At 40.2% G+C, this 19,330-nt stretch overlaps 1 protein-coding gene across 1 annotated transcript in view; it reads right to left on the minus strand.

Moving 5' to 3' along the window:
- The window catches only part of CARM1 (coactivator associated arginine methyltransferase 1), a 1,187,823-nt gene extending 1,173,110 nt beyond the window's left edge, over positions 1 to 14,713 (minus strand). Inside the window, exon 1 of the mRNA XM_044061097.1 lies at positions 14,489 to 14,713. Within this exon, the coding sequence (XP_043917032.1) occupies positions 14,489 to 14,666 (178 nt within the window). The 5' untranslated portion in view covers positions 14,667 to 14,713. The remainder of the gene's footprint in view (positions 1 to 14,488) is intronic.
- Positions 14,714 to 19,330: the final 4,617 nt, after the last annotated feature.

The following is a 19,330-nucleotide window of genomic DNA, read 5'->3' on the forward strand; positions in this document are numbered from 1 at the left end:
TCAGTACATCCCTCTACCTTGCTTCCTGCAGTCATTTCCATCCTTAAACCTACTCTTATATCTTCCTTAAGAAGAATCCCACTTTCTGGCTCACAGTCAAACTTAGCCTTCAAAGTGCCCCTTTCTATTTGCTTCTTACTAATTTTCCCTGCACTCCTCTGCATCTCTTTCCTTATCAACTTTCCTGCCCCTTAGCTGTATGCCTCTGTTTACCACTACCATGCCCATCTCAGATTTCCTCCCTACAGACACTAAGCTCCACTCATTCCTTGGCTTTATTTGTATTTATTATTTTATGTATGCATATACATATATATGGGTCTACTTCAGAATGTTGATCGATCAGAATGCTGACTTTCATATGGCCGACACCATATGATCGACATTCCGAAAGACTGACATCCTGAAATAGCACCATTTACCTACCTGTAAACACAATAAAACTGTGTTATGCAGGGGGGCAAGCCCCCCTGCACCACCCACACCCCCTGCTACTTAAATATTCTCACTCCAAGATTGCACTACACTGCAGGAAAGGGGAATCTCCCAATTCCACACTGTAGCGAGATCTCTGCTATCATTTGTCGGCCTTTCAAATGTTCGCTTATATGGTTATCGGCCATATGAGTTTCAAATATTTGAAAGTTTGAACAAATGAAGGGCTCCCACATATATATATATATATATATATATATATATATATATATATATATATATGTGTGTGTGTGTGTGTGTGGTATGTATGTATATATATATATATATATATATATATATATAGATATATAGATATATATATATAGATATATATATATATATATATACATACACATGGGTATATATCCATATATATATATATATATATATATATATATATATATATATATATATACACACGTGTATATATCCATATTATATATATATATATATATATATATATATATATATATATATATATACACATGTGTATATATCCATATACTTAAACACACATATATATCTACAGTATATACATATGCACATATATAGGTAGAGGTAGTACTCCACAGTGAACAGACAAAATATTGGTTTCAGGCACCTAGGTAGCGAAACATTTCCCTGTGCTACATTTGACTGGGAACACATGGCTGAAGTGACATTCAGCTGCAGAGAAATATGGCTGTTTGCAAATTCCCTGTAGGCAAAGAGAAGAATATGTTGCCATGCCCACAACTTTTGTAACCAAATGCACAGGAGGAAAACAATGTCCATGGTCCCCAAGGGAACATGAGACAGCAGGCAATATGGCAGGCATCAGCAGCAGACTGGCCAGAGGGCATGTCAGTGGCAGTAAAAATGCAGTACACAATGGGCAGTGCCTTTATAATTGGAGTGTGTGGACCACTACCCCCTTCACAGTCTCTAGGAAACATTACCTAAAACACATACTGGAGCATAGATGTGACTACAGTATCCTGCAGGATTTCCTCCATGCTGTAGCACACTTGTACATGTTGTAGTTATATAAGTATGTACTGTACACTGAGCACAACACTCATTACTTATTCTGCCACCATACATTTAGTTATTAAAGCTGTGAGCATGGCAGTGTGTGCTTCTCTTTGCCCACAGGGAATATGCTAACAGCCATATTTCTCTGCAGATGAATATCACTTCAGCCATGTGTCCCCAGTCAAATGTATCACAGGGAAATGTCTCGCTGCCTAGGTGCCTGAACCCCAAAATATCGGTTTCCGTAATGTTGATGTAAAAATACTGAAAAAAGGAAATTAACTACTCTGAGCAGGCCAAACCAGAAGCCTGTTTGCATTGGGCAATTGGCCATATGGGGAGCTGCACCCATCACTCCCTGCTAATTATGTATAATATGTATAATAGCTCCGAGATCACACAATCCCCAGGGAAAGAGCATATTACCCTTTGACATTGTACACATGTCAATTGCCTGTTTCTGTTGACTAAATGGTGTCTATGAAACAGATGTCAATATTTAAGTATGCTGCATAAAAGGACATAACCCACGTGCAAAATTTAGATAAAAAAAAAAATATATATATATATATATATATATATATATATATATTTTTTTTTTTTTTTTTTTTTTTTTATCTGCACCCCTCCACACCCCCTGGTAATTAAATATACCAACTCCAAGATCACACTAGAGTGAGGAAAACAGTAAATATACTGTTCCGTGCTGTACAGTGATCTCCATTTAAACGGTTCGAATTTTCAATAAGTCGATCTTCTGGTCTCGACCATAAGAGAGTCAACATTTTGAAAGCTGAACATTTAGAAGTAGACCCTTAATAATATAGCAAAACGTTATAGTCTCTGGTATTGGAATTTCATACCTACACCATAGTTTGCAGAAATAAAACTCCTAATTGCAACAGTTATTTTATTTATTTATTTTTTTTTGCATCGCCTCTTCTTATATCACAAGAACATGTATGTTGAGTATGTTGAGGATGGGCAATTATTACACAGTGAGACAGGATGGTTAGTTCTGTATTGCCCAGAAAATAATATACTTTTTCCCCCACTATCTTGCTATGTTTCCCCTTATCTTCTTAATGGCGACATGCATGCCAATCAGAAGACATCAGAGTTGGATAAAGAAGATGTTCAGAGCTGGGTAACTACAACAGCACAGGACAGGTTACACAGAGTAAAATGGGTCCAAATGGAGAGAAAGCAAAATCATCAAGAAAAGGAAACTGAAACTGAATTCATCCGTAAGTCTTGTTGAGCTCCTTCAAGTGGTGGTCCCTATTTTCACAAAATCTCACCAAGATGACATGGCTATATAGACTGTAATTTTTACAGCATGTATCATGGACAGAGTTAGCTTAAAAAATGAAAAACACAGTTGGATACACAAGTGCAAGGATTAAAAAAATACATATCCAATAGTGGTAGGCCCACTGGCACCAAGACTGGAAAAAGTGACAATTTAGAATCCTCAAGACTTGAAATCATTCCCACAATGGGGCTAGGCTAGGCTCACAGGGAGTATGCCCCCCCCCCCCTTGTTGTAGAAGGAAGTAATTGTCCACAACACAAAAACTCACAGTACAAAAAACTGCCATAAAGGTGATAGAGCGAACTATTAAGGATAAAGAAGAAATCATGCATTGTTACTATTATGCAAAAATCCCAGAATTTTCAGACACAAAATATTCAAAAAGATTAATACAGAAATTAGAGGAAAGAAAAATACATGCACAAGAAAAACTGTCAAAAGCTTCAAATAAAAATTTATGTTCATTAGTATAGCAAATCCATGAAAAGCTATACACATACAAGGAAACTGTGAGCTACCTTGAAAAGGAAGTGACAGAGGAAGTGTGAATATATAAAGAACAAAACACAGAGATTTTTGAAAGGTATAAAAATAAAAGAAATATGGACATTGGAAAGAAAAATAGTTCTGATATGATGCAATATTCATGTAAAGGACAAAGCCAAACTAATCAATACAAAAATCATCTGAAGATATTTGAACAGAAATACAGACAAAGGCATCCAGATATGGAAAAATACACAATACAAAAAATAAGAACACAAAGGGGAATGCAGAACAGAATATCTGTAAAGTAGAAGTTAAACAAATAGAAACTGAATTTATGGAATACCTGCAAAGTGAAGGATTTAGTATAGAAAATCCAACTCAGGTAACATCACAGCATGATGGTAGTCCTGAGCTCCCAAATTAAGGAGAAACAGGTGGAACAGGAAGCATCTGATCACTTGCCAGATGATGATGCTCTGGAGCCTGCAGCAGGAAACTGGTACTACAGATCACCTGGAGTCGCGCATCACGGGAAGGAGCAGGAAACACTGGCAACTCTGATGCAGGTAATATTATGGAGTGATGGCTCAATGACTTCCCATATGAAGGAGCAATAGATGACGCAGGATGTAGCTGAAGAGGATATGTCACAGGAAGATGTTCTGGAACTTTCTGTAGAATGCCAACAGGAAACAGAAAGCAAAGGATGTGCCCTCAGTTTAGAAGAAAATTATCTAAGGGTAGAAAAATTAGTTGCTTGATTTAATAAAGATGGATAGGCAAATTAAGATAAATTAAAAAAAAAAGATTACAGAAAGCAAATAAGACCCAAAATGTTAGACGTAGGATAAAACAGATGAACACAGTAATCAATACTATCAACAGAAATTCATGTGATATAACATAAGTAAATAGGATATATTACTGTGCAGCTAAACTAATAACAGATACAAATCTTACAATAAAAATTCAAAGTAATAAGGGAAAGGAAGAGAAGAAATAAAATGCAATCATGGAAGTACTGAATAGAAAAAACTATAAAGCAATTAAGACTGGAAGTGTCTGTTAGAACAGGGAATAAAGCAACAAAAATACTTAGAAAGTAGAAAGACCTACCATATGCTATTGCAAATAATAAATTAAAGATATCAGCGCAGGCAGACAAATGTTTAAGATATGCATTTAAATATAAAGGAAGATTAGAAAATACACAATTCATTGATGACCCAAACAGTTTTACAGAGAACTGGAAAAGAAAGCAAAAGGAATAGAAACACCACCAAAAAAACAGACACATTTTGGAAAAAATATTTAAGAAGACCATGTGGAGCATAACAAAGATGCTAAATGGATATAAAAAATAAAAGAAACAGCAAGGACTTCAAATGTACAGGGTATGAAATGGGATGAAGTAACTGCCAGAGAAACTGAAAGAAAATTAAGAAAAGCTGCAAAATGGAAAACCCCAGGCCCAGATGCATTAATTAACTTCTGGCTAAACATATTAACATCTTTGCAGAAACATTTACCCTTGAGTAAGAACTACTTATATGCACATCCTGAACAGACATCAACCAGGTTAATTACCTTCTAACAATGTACAAACTATATGCTGGAACTGATGCAGATAGACTTTATAGTCATTTATAAGAAAATTCAATCATGGCAGTAGAACAAGAGGGTAACAAAGAAAGTCATATGGAACAAAGGATCAGTTGTTGATAAAGAAAGCCATAATGGAGAATATTAAAAAGAGGAAGAATCTTAGTATGGCATGGATAGATTACAAAAAAAAACAAAAATTAACAGTATCCCACGTTCGTACTTACAGATGTATAAACATACATCCTACATTGATCAATACCATTACAGTGACCATGAAACAGTGGCAAACCACTCTCCAATTAAGTCATAACAAATGGAAATTCAAAAGGGGATATTCCAGGGTGATCTTTGTCTCCACTGTTGTTTTATCTTGCTCTTAAACCATTAAGTTGTTTAATTAATGGATGAGGTCTTGTTTACAATTTGGATCCCAGAAAACTGCTTAAAGATTTCTCAGTTCACTTTTTATGGATGAATTACAACTGCATAGTTTGTCAGCAACATTTAAAGCAGGAAAATTACAGCACCAAGAGAATATTAATCTATGACACGAATGTGATACAAAGGAACTTGAGGAGGGAGTGTATGAATATTTGGGAACTGATGAAGGATTAGCAATTAAAGATGAACAAATTTGAAAAAAACTCAGTAAGGAAACCTTCAGAAGAATAATGTCCAAGCTATAAACTAATTTGCTCTTCCTGTTTTATCTTACATTTTTGGTGTGATTGACGGGCCCCAAAAATGTATTGGATCAGCTAGACAGAAAAACAAAAAAAATGCTTCATGCTTATCAAAAGATATATAAAAATCAGTGTATACCAAGATTATATATATATTCACACTCTAAAGGAGGTATGGGCCTCCTTGAAACTGATTACATGTACAGACTACAATTGTGGGACTGCATAGGTGTCAGCTGACCTCATCAGAAACAAACATAGTGAAAGTTTTACAGAAGATGACCTCCCTGCTTAGTTTAGGAAAAGCATTCAGGTGGCATGTGGGAATGGAAATCAATTCAGGAGTAGACAAAAATCAGGCAGCAAATGAATATGCCAAAAAACAAACAAAAGAATTATAAGGAAAAGGATCAGATGAGAAGGAAAGAAATACTGAAAAGCCATAAATATAGTGGAGATCTCCTGGACCAACCCCATGTTGGTCAGGATTTGACCCAAGAATGGTTAAGGAGAAGTGAGCTGAAACCAAAGGGTGAAAGGTTACTAATGGCAGCACAGGACAGTGAACAACATGCACGTTGGTTCACAGAGACCATTGAACATGTGGGAGAAACAGACAAAAGTAGGTTTTGTAAAAAGGAATGAAACAGTTGCAGATCTTGTTGCCAGGTGTGATATTCCCTTGGTAGAGGGCCTGTACACGGAAAGGCACAATAATGCGGCAAGATTGTTACATTGGGTATTGTGCAAGCACAATATAGATGTAGCCAAAAAACATTGGAAATGAGACACAAAGCATTACAGACAATGCTGAAGTGCACATCACATGGGATCATCCATTAACAACAATTTAAAAAGACAGATATAGCAGTCCATGAAAAAAACAAAGGTAGCATTGATCATCGAAATTGCTACAACTAGAGATTATAGTGTCTTATGTACAGAGAAAAACAAAGTGGTAAAATATCAAGATTTGAAGGCAAAAACAAGAGCAATGTGGAAGAAAAAAAGATATCCAGATATTTCCAATAGTATTAGGAGCAATGGGTCTCATAAGAAAAAGAATTTACAGTTGTATTAAAATGAATTTACAGTCATATTTAGATATGTGAAAAAGTAAAAAACAGGTCTACTCGGAGTAAATGCACCCAGTAAACAGCAAGAGTAAAAATAAAGTCAAACAATAGATACCGGGTGCAAAGCAGAGTTCAGTTCAAACACTTCTGTTCAAAATCAGGTAAAAAACACTTCTGTTCAAAATCAGATAAAAACCAAATATGTAGAACGGAAATCCTTAGACAACAATCCACGAAATCCAGTAAAAGATATAGATATCTTTATTGCGTGCACATAAAACAGTTGGTTAGCGCTTTCGCTTATAGCTTCATCAGACCAATTGCAACTCTAATGAACAAGTTTAAATACAGTCTATGGCGGGAAACGGCACAAGCCCTTAAAGGAATATTCTTAAAAAATATATATATTATTACATGTACATCAAAAAACCCCATCCTATGAAACATCAAAGTACTCTCAAAATGCTTCATGCATGGATGCAACAACATTAAAATACATCAAACCAACATCAGATGTTATCGATTTCCTATAACCAAAAATAAATCTAAAACGATGTTATTTGATGACGTAATCCAAACAAAATAAAAACCTTTAATATACAATGACACAAATCCTACACTAACATAGTAATCATGTCACTAAATAGGATAAGTAAACATTGATCTGTATAAATCAAAAACTCATCACAAGGATAAAATATTAAAAACTCAAAGAATCTATATATGACAGCACAAGTATACTAACTATAAAAAACTAGAGGAGACTGTCAATGTTCAGATCTTAAGTCTCCTCATCTTCAAGAATGGTTTTATAGGGACCTTACCATTCAAGCCGGGTAAAACATCGGCTCTTAACTTGATAATCCAAGTACTTTCTTTAGACTCTGTTAAATTGGAGACATCACCGCCTCTAGAAGTATCCCACAACTTCTCCATGATCCTAAACTTAAATATATGTGTAGAATCAGTCTCAGCAACATGTTTAGCCAGGGCGTTTCGTAAACAGCCCTTCCTAATGTGATAGACGTGTTCCCGCATTCTATCTCTGAGGCATCTGTTAGTTTTGCCAACGTAGAATGCGGGACACGTTGTACAAGTGGCCAAATAGACCACATTGGTGGACATGCAGTCACCTCCTGCTCTCATATTAAAAACACCATATCCCAATGGGTGAACAAAAGCCACATTGGGGTCAATGTAGGAGCAAAAACTGCAATGACCACACGGAGCTGTATATTGACTGATGTCTAAACCCATCTCTCTCGAGGGCTTGGGATAACATAGCATTTTCTTAAGGCTCATCTTATTCCTGTATATGAACCTGGGTTTCTCACCAACTATTCGTTGCACCTCAGGGTCAACCGATAATACATGCCAATGTGCATTAATAGTATCCTTTATAGGTCCTATGTCCTTAGTGTAAAGGATCGAGCATGGAATATTATTCAGCATGTTCGTGTCAGCAACATTATTAACATCTATTCCATTCGCAGACCCATCTGAAAAATATTATTCAGCATGTTCGTGTCAGCAACATTATTAACATCTATTCCATTCGCAGACCCATCTGAAAAATAAGGTGCCGCTCTACCTAATCTGAGATCTCCCACTTCAGTAAAACCCAGGCTCAGATCTCTGTCTGTGTATCCCCTCTGTCTAAATCTAATTGTAAGATCCTTGTTGAGGACGATATATACAAGATGTACTATAAACATGATAGGGGTAGAAATAATAGAAGGATTTATAACTTGAATTTTAATCAGAGGAAGGCCTTAAAAGATCTGTGTAATAATTCTACTATCATTGTCAGACCTGCAGATAAAGGAGGCGGCATGGTAGTATATGATATTGACAGATATAATACTGACATGTTGGCAATGTTGCATGATGAGAAGTTCTACATACCAGTTACTATTGACCATGTACACAATATCAGTAAACAAATATATGACCTACTACTAGATTTGCTTCATAGAGAGGTAATTGACAATAAGCTATTTGACTTCCTACATGTTATCCATCCATTGGTTCCGGTTATCCAAGGGCTCCCTAAGATCCACAAGAATCGGATCCATCCACCACTACGACCGATAGTAGCGGGGAGGGGTTGGTCCACGGAGCCACTCTCGATGTTCCTGGAGAGTAGATTTAGACCTATAGTGAATCGGAATCCATTTATACTACGAGATACCAAACAGTTCCTTTTAGATCTGTATGGTTTTCTAGGCTCCACTCCAATAGAGGTTGATTACACACTAGTGACCATGGATATCCAATCCCTGTTCACTATGATTCCAAATGAAGCAGGGATGGACATGGTAAACAGTTACCTCAGGAGGGTGTCTGATTATACATCGAACGACATTGATTTACTTATGATGTTATTGAAGGTAGTGTTGGAATCCAACATCTTTTGTTTCACTGAAAAGTTGTTCCTCCAAAAAGATGGCGTAGCTATGGGCACTTCATGTGCCAATAGCTACGCCAACTTAGTTATTGCTGAATGGGAGGTTAAAGAAATGTTTAGTAATGAATTGTATAAGAGACATGTCTGTTTTTATTGGCGATTCGTGGATGATTTATTCCTTCTTTGGAATGGATCCAACGCACAACTATGTAGCTTTGTTAGGGAGTTGAATGACAGCACGAGCTATTTAACATTCACTATGGAATTTTCTATGCATAGAGTGTCGTTTTTGGACGTGTATATTGAGAAATTGGAGGGTGGTATCTTTAACACTGGCCTGTTTAGGAAACCGTGTCACAGGAATGCTCTACTCCATCGCACTAGCATGCATCCTGGCTTCGTCTATAAGAATATAGTACGAGGCCAGGCAATGAGAGCTTCTAGATACACTCCCAATGACTCTAAGTTTGTGCATGAAGTCAAGGATCTTACAATTAGATTTAGACAGAGGGGATACACAGACAGAGATCTGAGCCTGGGTTTTACTGAAGTGGGAGACCTCAGATTAGGTAGAGCGGCACCTTATTTTTCAGATGGGTCTGCGAATGGAATAGATGTTAATAATGTTGCTGACACGAACATGCTGAATAATATTCCATGCTCGATCCTTTACACTAAGGATATAGGACCTATAAAGGATACTATTAATGCACATTGGCATGTATTATCGGTTGACCCTGAGGTGCAACGAATAGTTGGTGAGAAACCCAGGTTCATATACAGGAATAAGATGAGCCTTAAGAAAATGCTATGTTATCCCAAGCCCTCGAGAGAGATGGGTTTAGACATCAGTCAATATACAGCTCCGTGTGGTCATTGCAGTTTTTGCTCCTACATTGACCCCAATGTGGCTTTTGTTCACCCATTGGGATATGGTGTTTTTAATATGAGAGCAGGAGGTGACTGCATGTCCACCAATGTGGTCTATTTGGCCACTTGTACAACGTGTCCCGCATTCTACGTTGGCAAAACTAACAGATGCCTCAGAGATAGAATGCGGGAACACGTCTATCACATTAGGAAGGGCTGTTTACGAAATGCCCTGGCTAAACATGTTGCTGAGACTGATTCTACACATATATTTAAGTTTAGGATCATGGAGAAGTTGTGGGATACTTCTAGAGGCGGTGATGTCTCCAATTTAACAGAGTCTAAAGAAAGTACTTGGATTATCAAGTTAAGAGCTGATGTTTTACCCGGCTTGAATGGTAAGGTCCCTATAAAACCATTCTTGAAGATGAGGAGACTTAAGATCTGAACATTGACAGTCTCCTCTAGTTTTTTATAGTTAGCATACTTGTGCTGTCATATATAGATTATTTGAGTTTTTAATATTTTATCCTTGTGATGAGTTTTTGATTTATACAGATCAATGTTTACTTATCCTTTTTAGTGACATGATTACTATGTTAGTGTAGGATTTGTGTCATTGTATATTAAAGGTTTTTATTTTGTTTGGATTACGTCATCAAATAACATCGTTTTAGATTTATTTTTGGTTATAGGAGATCGATAACATTTGATGTTGGTTTGATGTATTTTAATGTTGTTGCATCCATGCATGAAGCATTTTGAGAGTACTTTGATGTTTCATAGGATGGGGTTTTTTGGTGTATATGTAATAATATATATATTTTCTAAGAATATTCCTTTAAGGGCTTGTGCCGTTTCCCGCCATAGACTGTATTTAAACTTGTTCACTAGAGTTGCAATTGGTCTGATGAAGCTATAAGCAAAAGCGCTAACCAACTGTTTTATGTGCACGCAATAAAGATATCTATATCTTTTACTGGATTTCGTGGATTGTTGTCTAAGGATTTCCGTTCTACATATTTGGTTTTTATCTGATTTTGAACAGAAGTGTTTTTTACCTGATTTTGAACAGAAGTGTTTGAACTGAACTCTGCTTTGCACCCGGTATCTAATATTTAGATATGTTACCAATACATGTAACTTCATATGAATTGCAGAAGGAGGCAGTTCTGGGCACATTGCAGGGGCTGCAAAGTGCACTTCTGGCTAACATCAAAGATTGAAACAATACTAATTTCATGAACTTTAATCATAGGCTCACTTAGGAATGGGATCCATTCCCATCATGGTATTAGAAACCCAAAAGACAAGGAGAAATTAAACAGTAAAACTTGATCTTATATATAGCAACTCTGTAATGCAGAGAAAGTTGTATTATTTATTTTATGATCATTTGTACAGTCTCTTAGGTTAAAATGTCATGTCCAAACTGTAAGTTTCATAAATTTCATATGCTTTCTTAATGTGCTCAGGTTATACGGCCATCAAGCAATAGGTTCATAGGTAAGTACTAAGTTATCTGCTCGAGGGCATCTATAAGCCTAGCCAGAATGTATTGGCTTTCACCGCCCCCTTAGATTAGTTCCCTGTGCTTCTGTCCAGCAGAGCCATTAGTTCCCTGTGCCTCTATCCAGCAGAGCCACTGCAGTGATCCCCAGGGTAAATTTTCTGTTTCCCATCCACTTGCCAAGGTTTCTCTTGAAGAGTGTTAGTGAAGGGCTCTGCCTAATGTAGATTGGAATCCTGTTCCAAAGCATACAAAAGGGTTCGCATCTAGAACAAAAGTGGTTATTGTGCCCCTCTACTCATCACTCATCAGAACCATCATAGAGTACAACGCCCCATTTGGGATGTACCTTACAAGACAACTGCAACAGCTGGAAAGACCACAGAAGTACCTCACCAAGAAGATTACTGGTCTCAAACAGATGCCCTATGCAGCTCGACTGAAGAAACTACAGCTGTACTCGGTTGCATACCGCTTACTCTGAGGTGATCTCTCCCTGACATACAAGGCCACGTCCAACCCAGAATTGATGGACATGCTCCACCTAAAAAAAAAAACAACTCCCCGACAGCCACACGTTCTAGGGATCTAAACCTCACCACAACGATAAATAGGATGTGCTGGTGGGATAGATTCCTGTCCCAGAGACTCCCAATGCTGAACTCCTTCAGGTTTGGTTCATACACTAGGTCACCAACCCATTTAACTAAGTTGTTTTAAAAAGTATTCAAGCTTCTTATAGTAATACGTAATTTGTTCCACAATACAACTATTCTATATATTAAAACTGAGCTTCTAAATTTAGTTACATGTAACTGTAGACAAAACTGTAAATTATGTTAATATGTTAAGGTACTATAGCATAGATTAGTATTATAAATTGCATGTAAAGTTGTATCATGAAATATTCTGAAGGTCAAACTTAATTTCTGTGTCTGTACTGCACAGTGTACAAAATAAGGGTTTTACATATTTCCACATAGTTAAGGTATCTTATGTACATTGTTAAATATTAGTATCTCGTGAGATCCAGCAAGCATTTCTCCATCACATCTTTATGACAGCATACAAGTTAAATGTAAGACAATAAACAGCAGTGGGGGAGGGGGGTAACAAAGGTTTACAACTAGGCACTTACCAGAAAAGAGGTCTGAGTGCTGGAATTGCCCTTGCTCCTACACATAAATTATGCAACATAGAGAATCTGTGTTTTCAACAGACATCTATAGAGTTACTTCAAAAAAACTACATAAAGCATAGAGTGGGGATCTTTGTTAGTGATGATCTATACCTCTAGGTGTTGCAGTACGTAGAGAAAGTAGCCTCCTGAGACATTAGGTTTCTAGCAAGTTGTAATTTACTTGTTTGTTTACATTATGCTTACTTGTGTTAGTGCATTTTTTGTATCAAATTGCAATCCATACATGTGTTGCTCTTTTTCAAGGTGATCCAGGGAGCCAACATTCCACAAAATCACAATGATAAGCATATGCTAATCTACGAAGGGGAAGGGTTGTACTTTTATGGGGGAATAATTGGCCTTCCAGGTTTATTGTGAAATGTCATAATTCCTGGGTTTCTAATTATCCTCCAACAAATGCACCTTCCTGATATAAGTTGAAAATGCAAATTTAAAATGTGGTAAATCCTGCTACTGAATTTTGTTTTAACTTCTGAAGAGAATTTTAAGTAATCTCGTCTTGTTATAGAGCTGCACTGCAGCATTTACACCATTAAAAACAGTATCTGCCCATTGGGGTAACAACTATTTTAACAAAATTATAATAATGAATTAAGCTATAACTTGCAAATGAAAATGTATTCATGGATATTGCTAGCTTAATGAAATCTTTGTTTACATGTATACCTCTCAACTGCTATGATGGCACAGTGCTATGATTTTTTTATAACTTTTTAGTGTTACTCCTCATAGACTTATTGATTTTCCTCATAAAATTAGACTTGTATAAGGATGTAAACATTATTAGACAAATGGTGTAAACATATAGAAAAAATTATCAACATCTACATTGCGTTTTTTATTTCATAGTGTTCTGTTTTGAAAAATACAAAACTGTTCCTCTTTCTGACTCTCCATTGCGCTTTTTAAAGGCCAGAGACATAACTGTCAACCTTCCATCGCCAAAATGTAGAACTATCTTTCTCATAAAGTGGAACATATAGGCAAAACGTGGGACTCTTCGTAACAGTTTACTAACATCCTCAACTAGGAAGTTCACAGGATGGTTAAAATGTATTGTTTATAGTTCTTAAATGTTCTTTTGTTGAATTAATATGATTAAGTATTATTAACAATGGACATTAGCTAAAATTACATTCCTTGTAATGAGGTACACTTAAAATGTGACTGCAGACTAACAAATGCTCAGCTAGGTTATTTAGACTCTGCAGACATGCCGCTCAGACTCTCAGCATACCTTGCATTGACTTCTGGTGAAGTCTCCTGGGTGCACTTACAGGTCGTCACTTTCAATCGTGCATCAGTTTGTTATCGTCTGGCAGGTTGTAAACTGATTCTGCAAACTAACAAGATTTCTTCTACTTGGGAAACGGGAACCTACATTTTAACACAGAATCCTAAGGTAGATGCATGCAGAGACAAGTGCTTTAAGGCAGTTGCTTCTCACTAACCAAGAGCTTGCCCACCGCTATTCCCATCCTAAAACATACTGCTTCTAGATCATCAGAATGTAAATTGTTAAAACAAGAAAAGTAGCAGTCAGTGCTGACAATTAAACCAATCCATCCTAATATCAGGCTATACGTTCCTAAACTGAAAACAGGCACGAAATGTTCTTGTTACAGGCAAACCTAAAAAATAACAGAAAGCAGTTCTAAAACACTCCCATAAACATTGATATTTCGTATGGAAATGGACATGTAAAACGTGGGTGGATACAGTTGCTACAGCTGGTGATTCCAGTATTAAGAGCTCTCGCCTAAATAAGGAAGTAGCCTGTCAGTGCAACTGATCGTCCAGATTTCTCATTTCGGAGTTTTACTTCCCACACCCCTTCTCCTTACCATCTGTGCCAGTTATCACGGCGCTTTCGTTCTGCACATCCATTTCAAGTAGCAAAAAGTTGGGGGTCTGCTGCAAGACCTGAACCCCACTTTGTCCAGAGGCCTCGTCTTCACGAAGAAAATACAGTTTGACAGCAAACCGTTGTCGCTGATCCCCTGCAGCTGCCGGCACAGCCATAATCTGACACCATAAAGTCAACCACTGCACTTCACTCCAGATTAGAATTTGTGCAAGAAATCTTTTGTGTCCTGAGAACACGTTCGGTGGATTAGAGACACCTCCTGGCCTTCGGTGGCATTTACTGAACAATTTACTAGAACTGTTAACTGTGCACACACATTAAATACTGCTACTAAAATTTTATGTTCTCGTAAGTTAAATATGAATTGGTTTAAACCATAATGATTCTTCTTGGGTAGTTTCATTTCTGTTCAAATTGGCATGTTAACTTTAAGTTTTTGAAAGCTCATTGGAGGCTGAGAAATACAATGGCATTTATCAAAGTTACAAAGTGACCCTTTTTGAAAATGTCTATCACAAAACTGCCTTGTCTATTTAGTTTCTGAAATGGTGGTAAAAGACGATGTAATGCGATCCTATCTCGCCTACATTCGTAACTGATGGGCTCGGAGCCGAGAAACGGCTCCGACTCGGCCGATACACTAGCACGAAGTCTCTGATTGGCTGGGCCAACCCCTCTATCCCAGGATGCACCACACCCAAGCCCCCAGATCTCGTTTGCCGCTTCTAGAGATACGACGTGGTCTCGAGTTGGCTGTGGCTAAGTACCCTATTTTTAGTCAAATTTTTGGCTTTTTGTGGGCTTTTTCTTAAGAGTTAACCAAAAACAGCTATTTTCATAGCTATCTTGTTGTCTGACTGTGTATTGGTTGTTTCAGGATAAAGTTTGTTTTCTGTGGTAAATTCCAGGTGTTGGTGGGCTAGGCCCGTTTAACTTAGAGGGCCTTAGCCCTACCTTTAGAGTGTTTAAGTTAGAGCTCCACCCCCATTCCTTTCCTCCTTCTGTGTGTGTTTCGTGAGAATGTCTGGGAAAGAGCATAAGCCTTCTGGCTTCAAGAAATGTACCAAATGCGGATACAAAATGTCTATCACAGATGGCCATGACATCTGTGTTTCCTGTTTAGGGGCCAAGCACTTGCAAGAGTCTTACAGTGTTTGCCATGCCTTCTCCTCGAGAGTCCTCCAGGAGAGGAAAAATAAACTGATTTTAAAAGGATTAATCAGACCTTCCTTTGAAGAGGCTCTTCAATCTTCAGAGCCTCGTGGTAAGAAGAAGAGGTCGTCGGTTCCGACCAGCCTGTCGGATCCACCAGCCAAAAGAGGAAAATCTATGTCTTCATCTTCGGCGCCATTGCCCTCAGAGCCGACAGATGAGAGACCAGGTTCTGCTTCCCCTTCCTCGGTTCCACGGGCTTCGGTGCTGATGGAAAGGGGTTCAAAATTGGGATCTCCCCCCTCGGCTCCTATGGCTTCGGAGCCAATAGACAGAGGGTCGGTTCCAGGATTGGTTTCTTCGGCTCCTACTTCATCGGCTCTGAAGGAAGTTTTGGTGTTTCTTGAGTCTTCCTTGGCTCTGATGTTGTTGGAGCCGATTCGGAGCCGAACTCCTACGGTGATTTTGGAGCCTATGGAGACAGTTTGTCGAGCCCCTTCTGTTTCCTCCAAATCCTCTAGGCTCTCTGATTCGGATCTGGACAGGGTTGTCCAGAGGCTCCTGCAGTCACCGGTCTTCTCCAAATTACTGTCGGCTCCAGCCCAGTCAGCTCCGGAGCCAGCCTTGCCTGTATCATTGCTTCCTCCTTCGACAACCTTAGGGTCATCAGAACCGGAGTTTACAGGAGCTGGGGAAGTTGTCGGGTCAGTTCCGAGAACCACTGCTAGTCCGTTGGCACCAACTTCTGCTCCGACCTTCTCGATACTTTCGACAGGTCCTGGTACTCGTGGCTCTTCAGTCGGGCCTGATGGGGAGTCATTGGGGCCTCTGGTTTCGGCTCTGAGTCTCCCTCTTGGTGCTTCAGCGAGGGGAGCCCCGACTCTGGTCAGGGCCTCGGAGGTGGGTCTTTCGGCAGACTCTAGTGGACCCGCCCTCGAGGCTATGAGGAGTGCGCTGGCAAAGCCCCTAGTTACTTCCCCAGAATCTGTAGCTCCTTCCCTGGACACGGTGACTGGAGCCTCTGTTGCACTCCTGTCCTCAGACAGCGGGGCTCCCAGGCCTGAGGATACCTCCTTCTGTGGTCCCCTAGTTTCCAAAGGGCCTTCAGAGTCCTTGCCTGAAGAGACCCCTAGGAAAAAGATATGTAAGAGGAAGCACGTGGACTCCCCAGAAGAGTCCGTCACCTCAGACACCGATCTGGATGATGCGGAAGGATCCCCTAAGTCGTCCTCTGACAATGTCTCGTTTTCGGACATACTGGAGATCTTGAGACAGAGGGGCGACTGGCCTTCCAAAACCCCTTCCGCGGAAGAGTCGGTGTTCCTCAAGGCCTTCGGAGCCCAGCCCTCCACCTCCTGGGTATCTCCACCCTTCGACGAGTTACTGAACATTATTTGTCGAAGGGTGTGGGAACACCCTGACTCTGTGGAGCCTGTCCCCACTCGCCCCAATAAATTCTTGTCTGCACCCCCCGATAAGCAATTTCTCACTAAGGGAGTTCCAGTAGATGCTATGGTGGTGGCATCTGCCACTCAACAGGATGTGGCAGAGGCTTCGATGTCTATCCATCCGCCTAACAAGGAATCTAGGAGCATGGATAGGTATGGGAAGTGTACCCTATCTTCAGCGACCTTTACCCTGCGGTCATTGAATTATTTGTGCCATTTCACAAGACTACAAAGGGATCTCGTGAAGGAGTTGGGAGATACCCTGTCGGGTAATGTGCCTGAGGCGTTGGCTCAGTCTGTCAACGCCCAGCTATCGACCCTGTCATCCGTTATTAACTCGTCCATGAGGCTCATTTCATATGCGGCCAAGGGGGCGGGTAGAGCAGCGAGTTTGGGCGTAGCCCTAAGGAGGCAAGCTTGGATGCGCTTGTGTCACTTTGCGGAGGTGTTCAAGTCTTCATTCACAGATGCTCCCTTTGATGGGTCCTCCCTCTTTGGACCCAGGGTGAAGGACACCCTCACTAGATACGAGCAGGAGGGCAAGACCTTGTCTGCCATCAGGGCCCATTTTTCGCTTCCCACAAGACCTTATCCCAAGGCTCAGAGGGGAGGAAATATGTGGTTCAAGAAATCGCAAAGGTCTTTCCCAGCTCATCAAGGTGAACCCCCCTCCAGAGGCAGGGGAGGGGGGAATTATTCTGGAAGACGTCGCCCTAGAGGCGGCGGAGGCCCCCACAACACAGGAGACCACGAATCCTTTCGCTGTTCATCCTTCCAACGTCCCTGAGGGACGGCCCGACTGTGCGTCTTCGGAGCCAGTCGGGGGTCAATTTTCGGAGCACCTGAAAGCCTGGGAGTCCATCACTCAGGATCAGTGGGTGCTCCGGATCATCGCCAGAGGTTACACCATCCCATTTATTCACCCCCCCCCCCAGGAAAATCCAGGATGTTCCACCCAGTCAAAGGGTTCAGGCAGCTACAGAAGTGGTAAAGCTACTGGAAAAAGGAGTCATCCAGCCAGTCCCCGAAGGCCAGGCCAGATTAGGAACTTACTCAAGAATATTTTTGGTGCCAAAAAGAACAGGGGACTTGAGACCTATCCTGGATCTCAGCCGTCTCAACCACTTTGTAAAGAAGTCCATGTTCCGGATGGTCACGCTACAATCCATTTTTCCATTGCTGGAAGAAGGAGTTTGGATGTGCTCCATCGATCTCAAGGACACCTATTATCACATCAAGATAGACAAGGTGTCCAGGGTTCATTTACGCTTCCGCCTAGGAACCAGTCACTACCAGTTTCGAGCCCTGCCCTTTGGTCTCACCACAGCCACCAGGGTGTATACCAAGTGCCTGGCAGTGGTAACGGCTCACCTGAGGTGTCTTGAATTCCAGGTGTTTCCGTATCTAGACGACTGGCTCCTCACTGCTCCCACCAAGCATCTACTCACTCATGCTGTGACTACTACCATCGAATTGGGTCAATTGCTAGGCATAACATTCAACTGGGAAAAGTCTGTATTGCTGCCATCACAGCGTGTTGCCTTTATAGGCGCAGAGCTAGACACTATTAAAATGCGAGCCTACCTCCCAACAGAAAGGATAAGGGTTTTACAGAACCAAGTCAAGGACCTATTGCCCCATCGAAAGGCTCCGGCCAGGTTAGTCCTTCAACTCTTAGGATCCATGGCGGCCTCTATTCTATTAATTCTGCTAGCAAGACTACACATGTGGATTCTACAGTGGCTCCTATCGAGCCAATGGTCCTTCCAGGAACTTCCATTGTCCCACCCAATAATTATCACGGACTTGTATCGGTGGGATCTTCACTGGTGGCTTCTCTCCTCCAACCTGAACCTGGGCAAATCCTTCTACCCTCCATTCCCCATTGCCACTGTGACCACGGATGCCTCCCAGATAGGGTGGGGGGGGCATTATCTGGGCAGGACTGTCCAGGGCACTTGGAAAGATCACGAGACTCGCCTACATATCAATGTCCTGGAAATGAGAGTGGTGCTTCTAGCGTTGCAGGCACTACACAGCTCTCTCCCACTGGGGACGATTGCGATTCTTTCAGACAATATGTCAGTGGTTTGGTACCTCAACAAACAGGGAGGAACCAGGTCTTACCCCCTTTGCAGAGAAGCCATGAGAGTGTGGGAATGGGTGATTGCTTCCCAGAGGTTTCTAGTGGCAACTCACATTCCCAGGAAATCCAATGT

Source organism: Protopterus annectens, chromosome 2.part0, assembly GCF_019279795.1.
Source record: "Protopterus annectens isolate FY-2018-M chromosome 2.part0, PAN1.0, whole genome shotgun sequence".
Classification (NCBI taxonomy): domain Eukaryota; kingdom Metazoa; phylum Chordata; order Ceratodontiformes; family Protopteridae; genus Protopterus; species Protopterus annectens.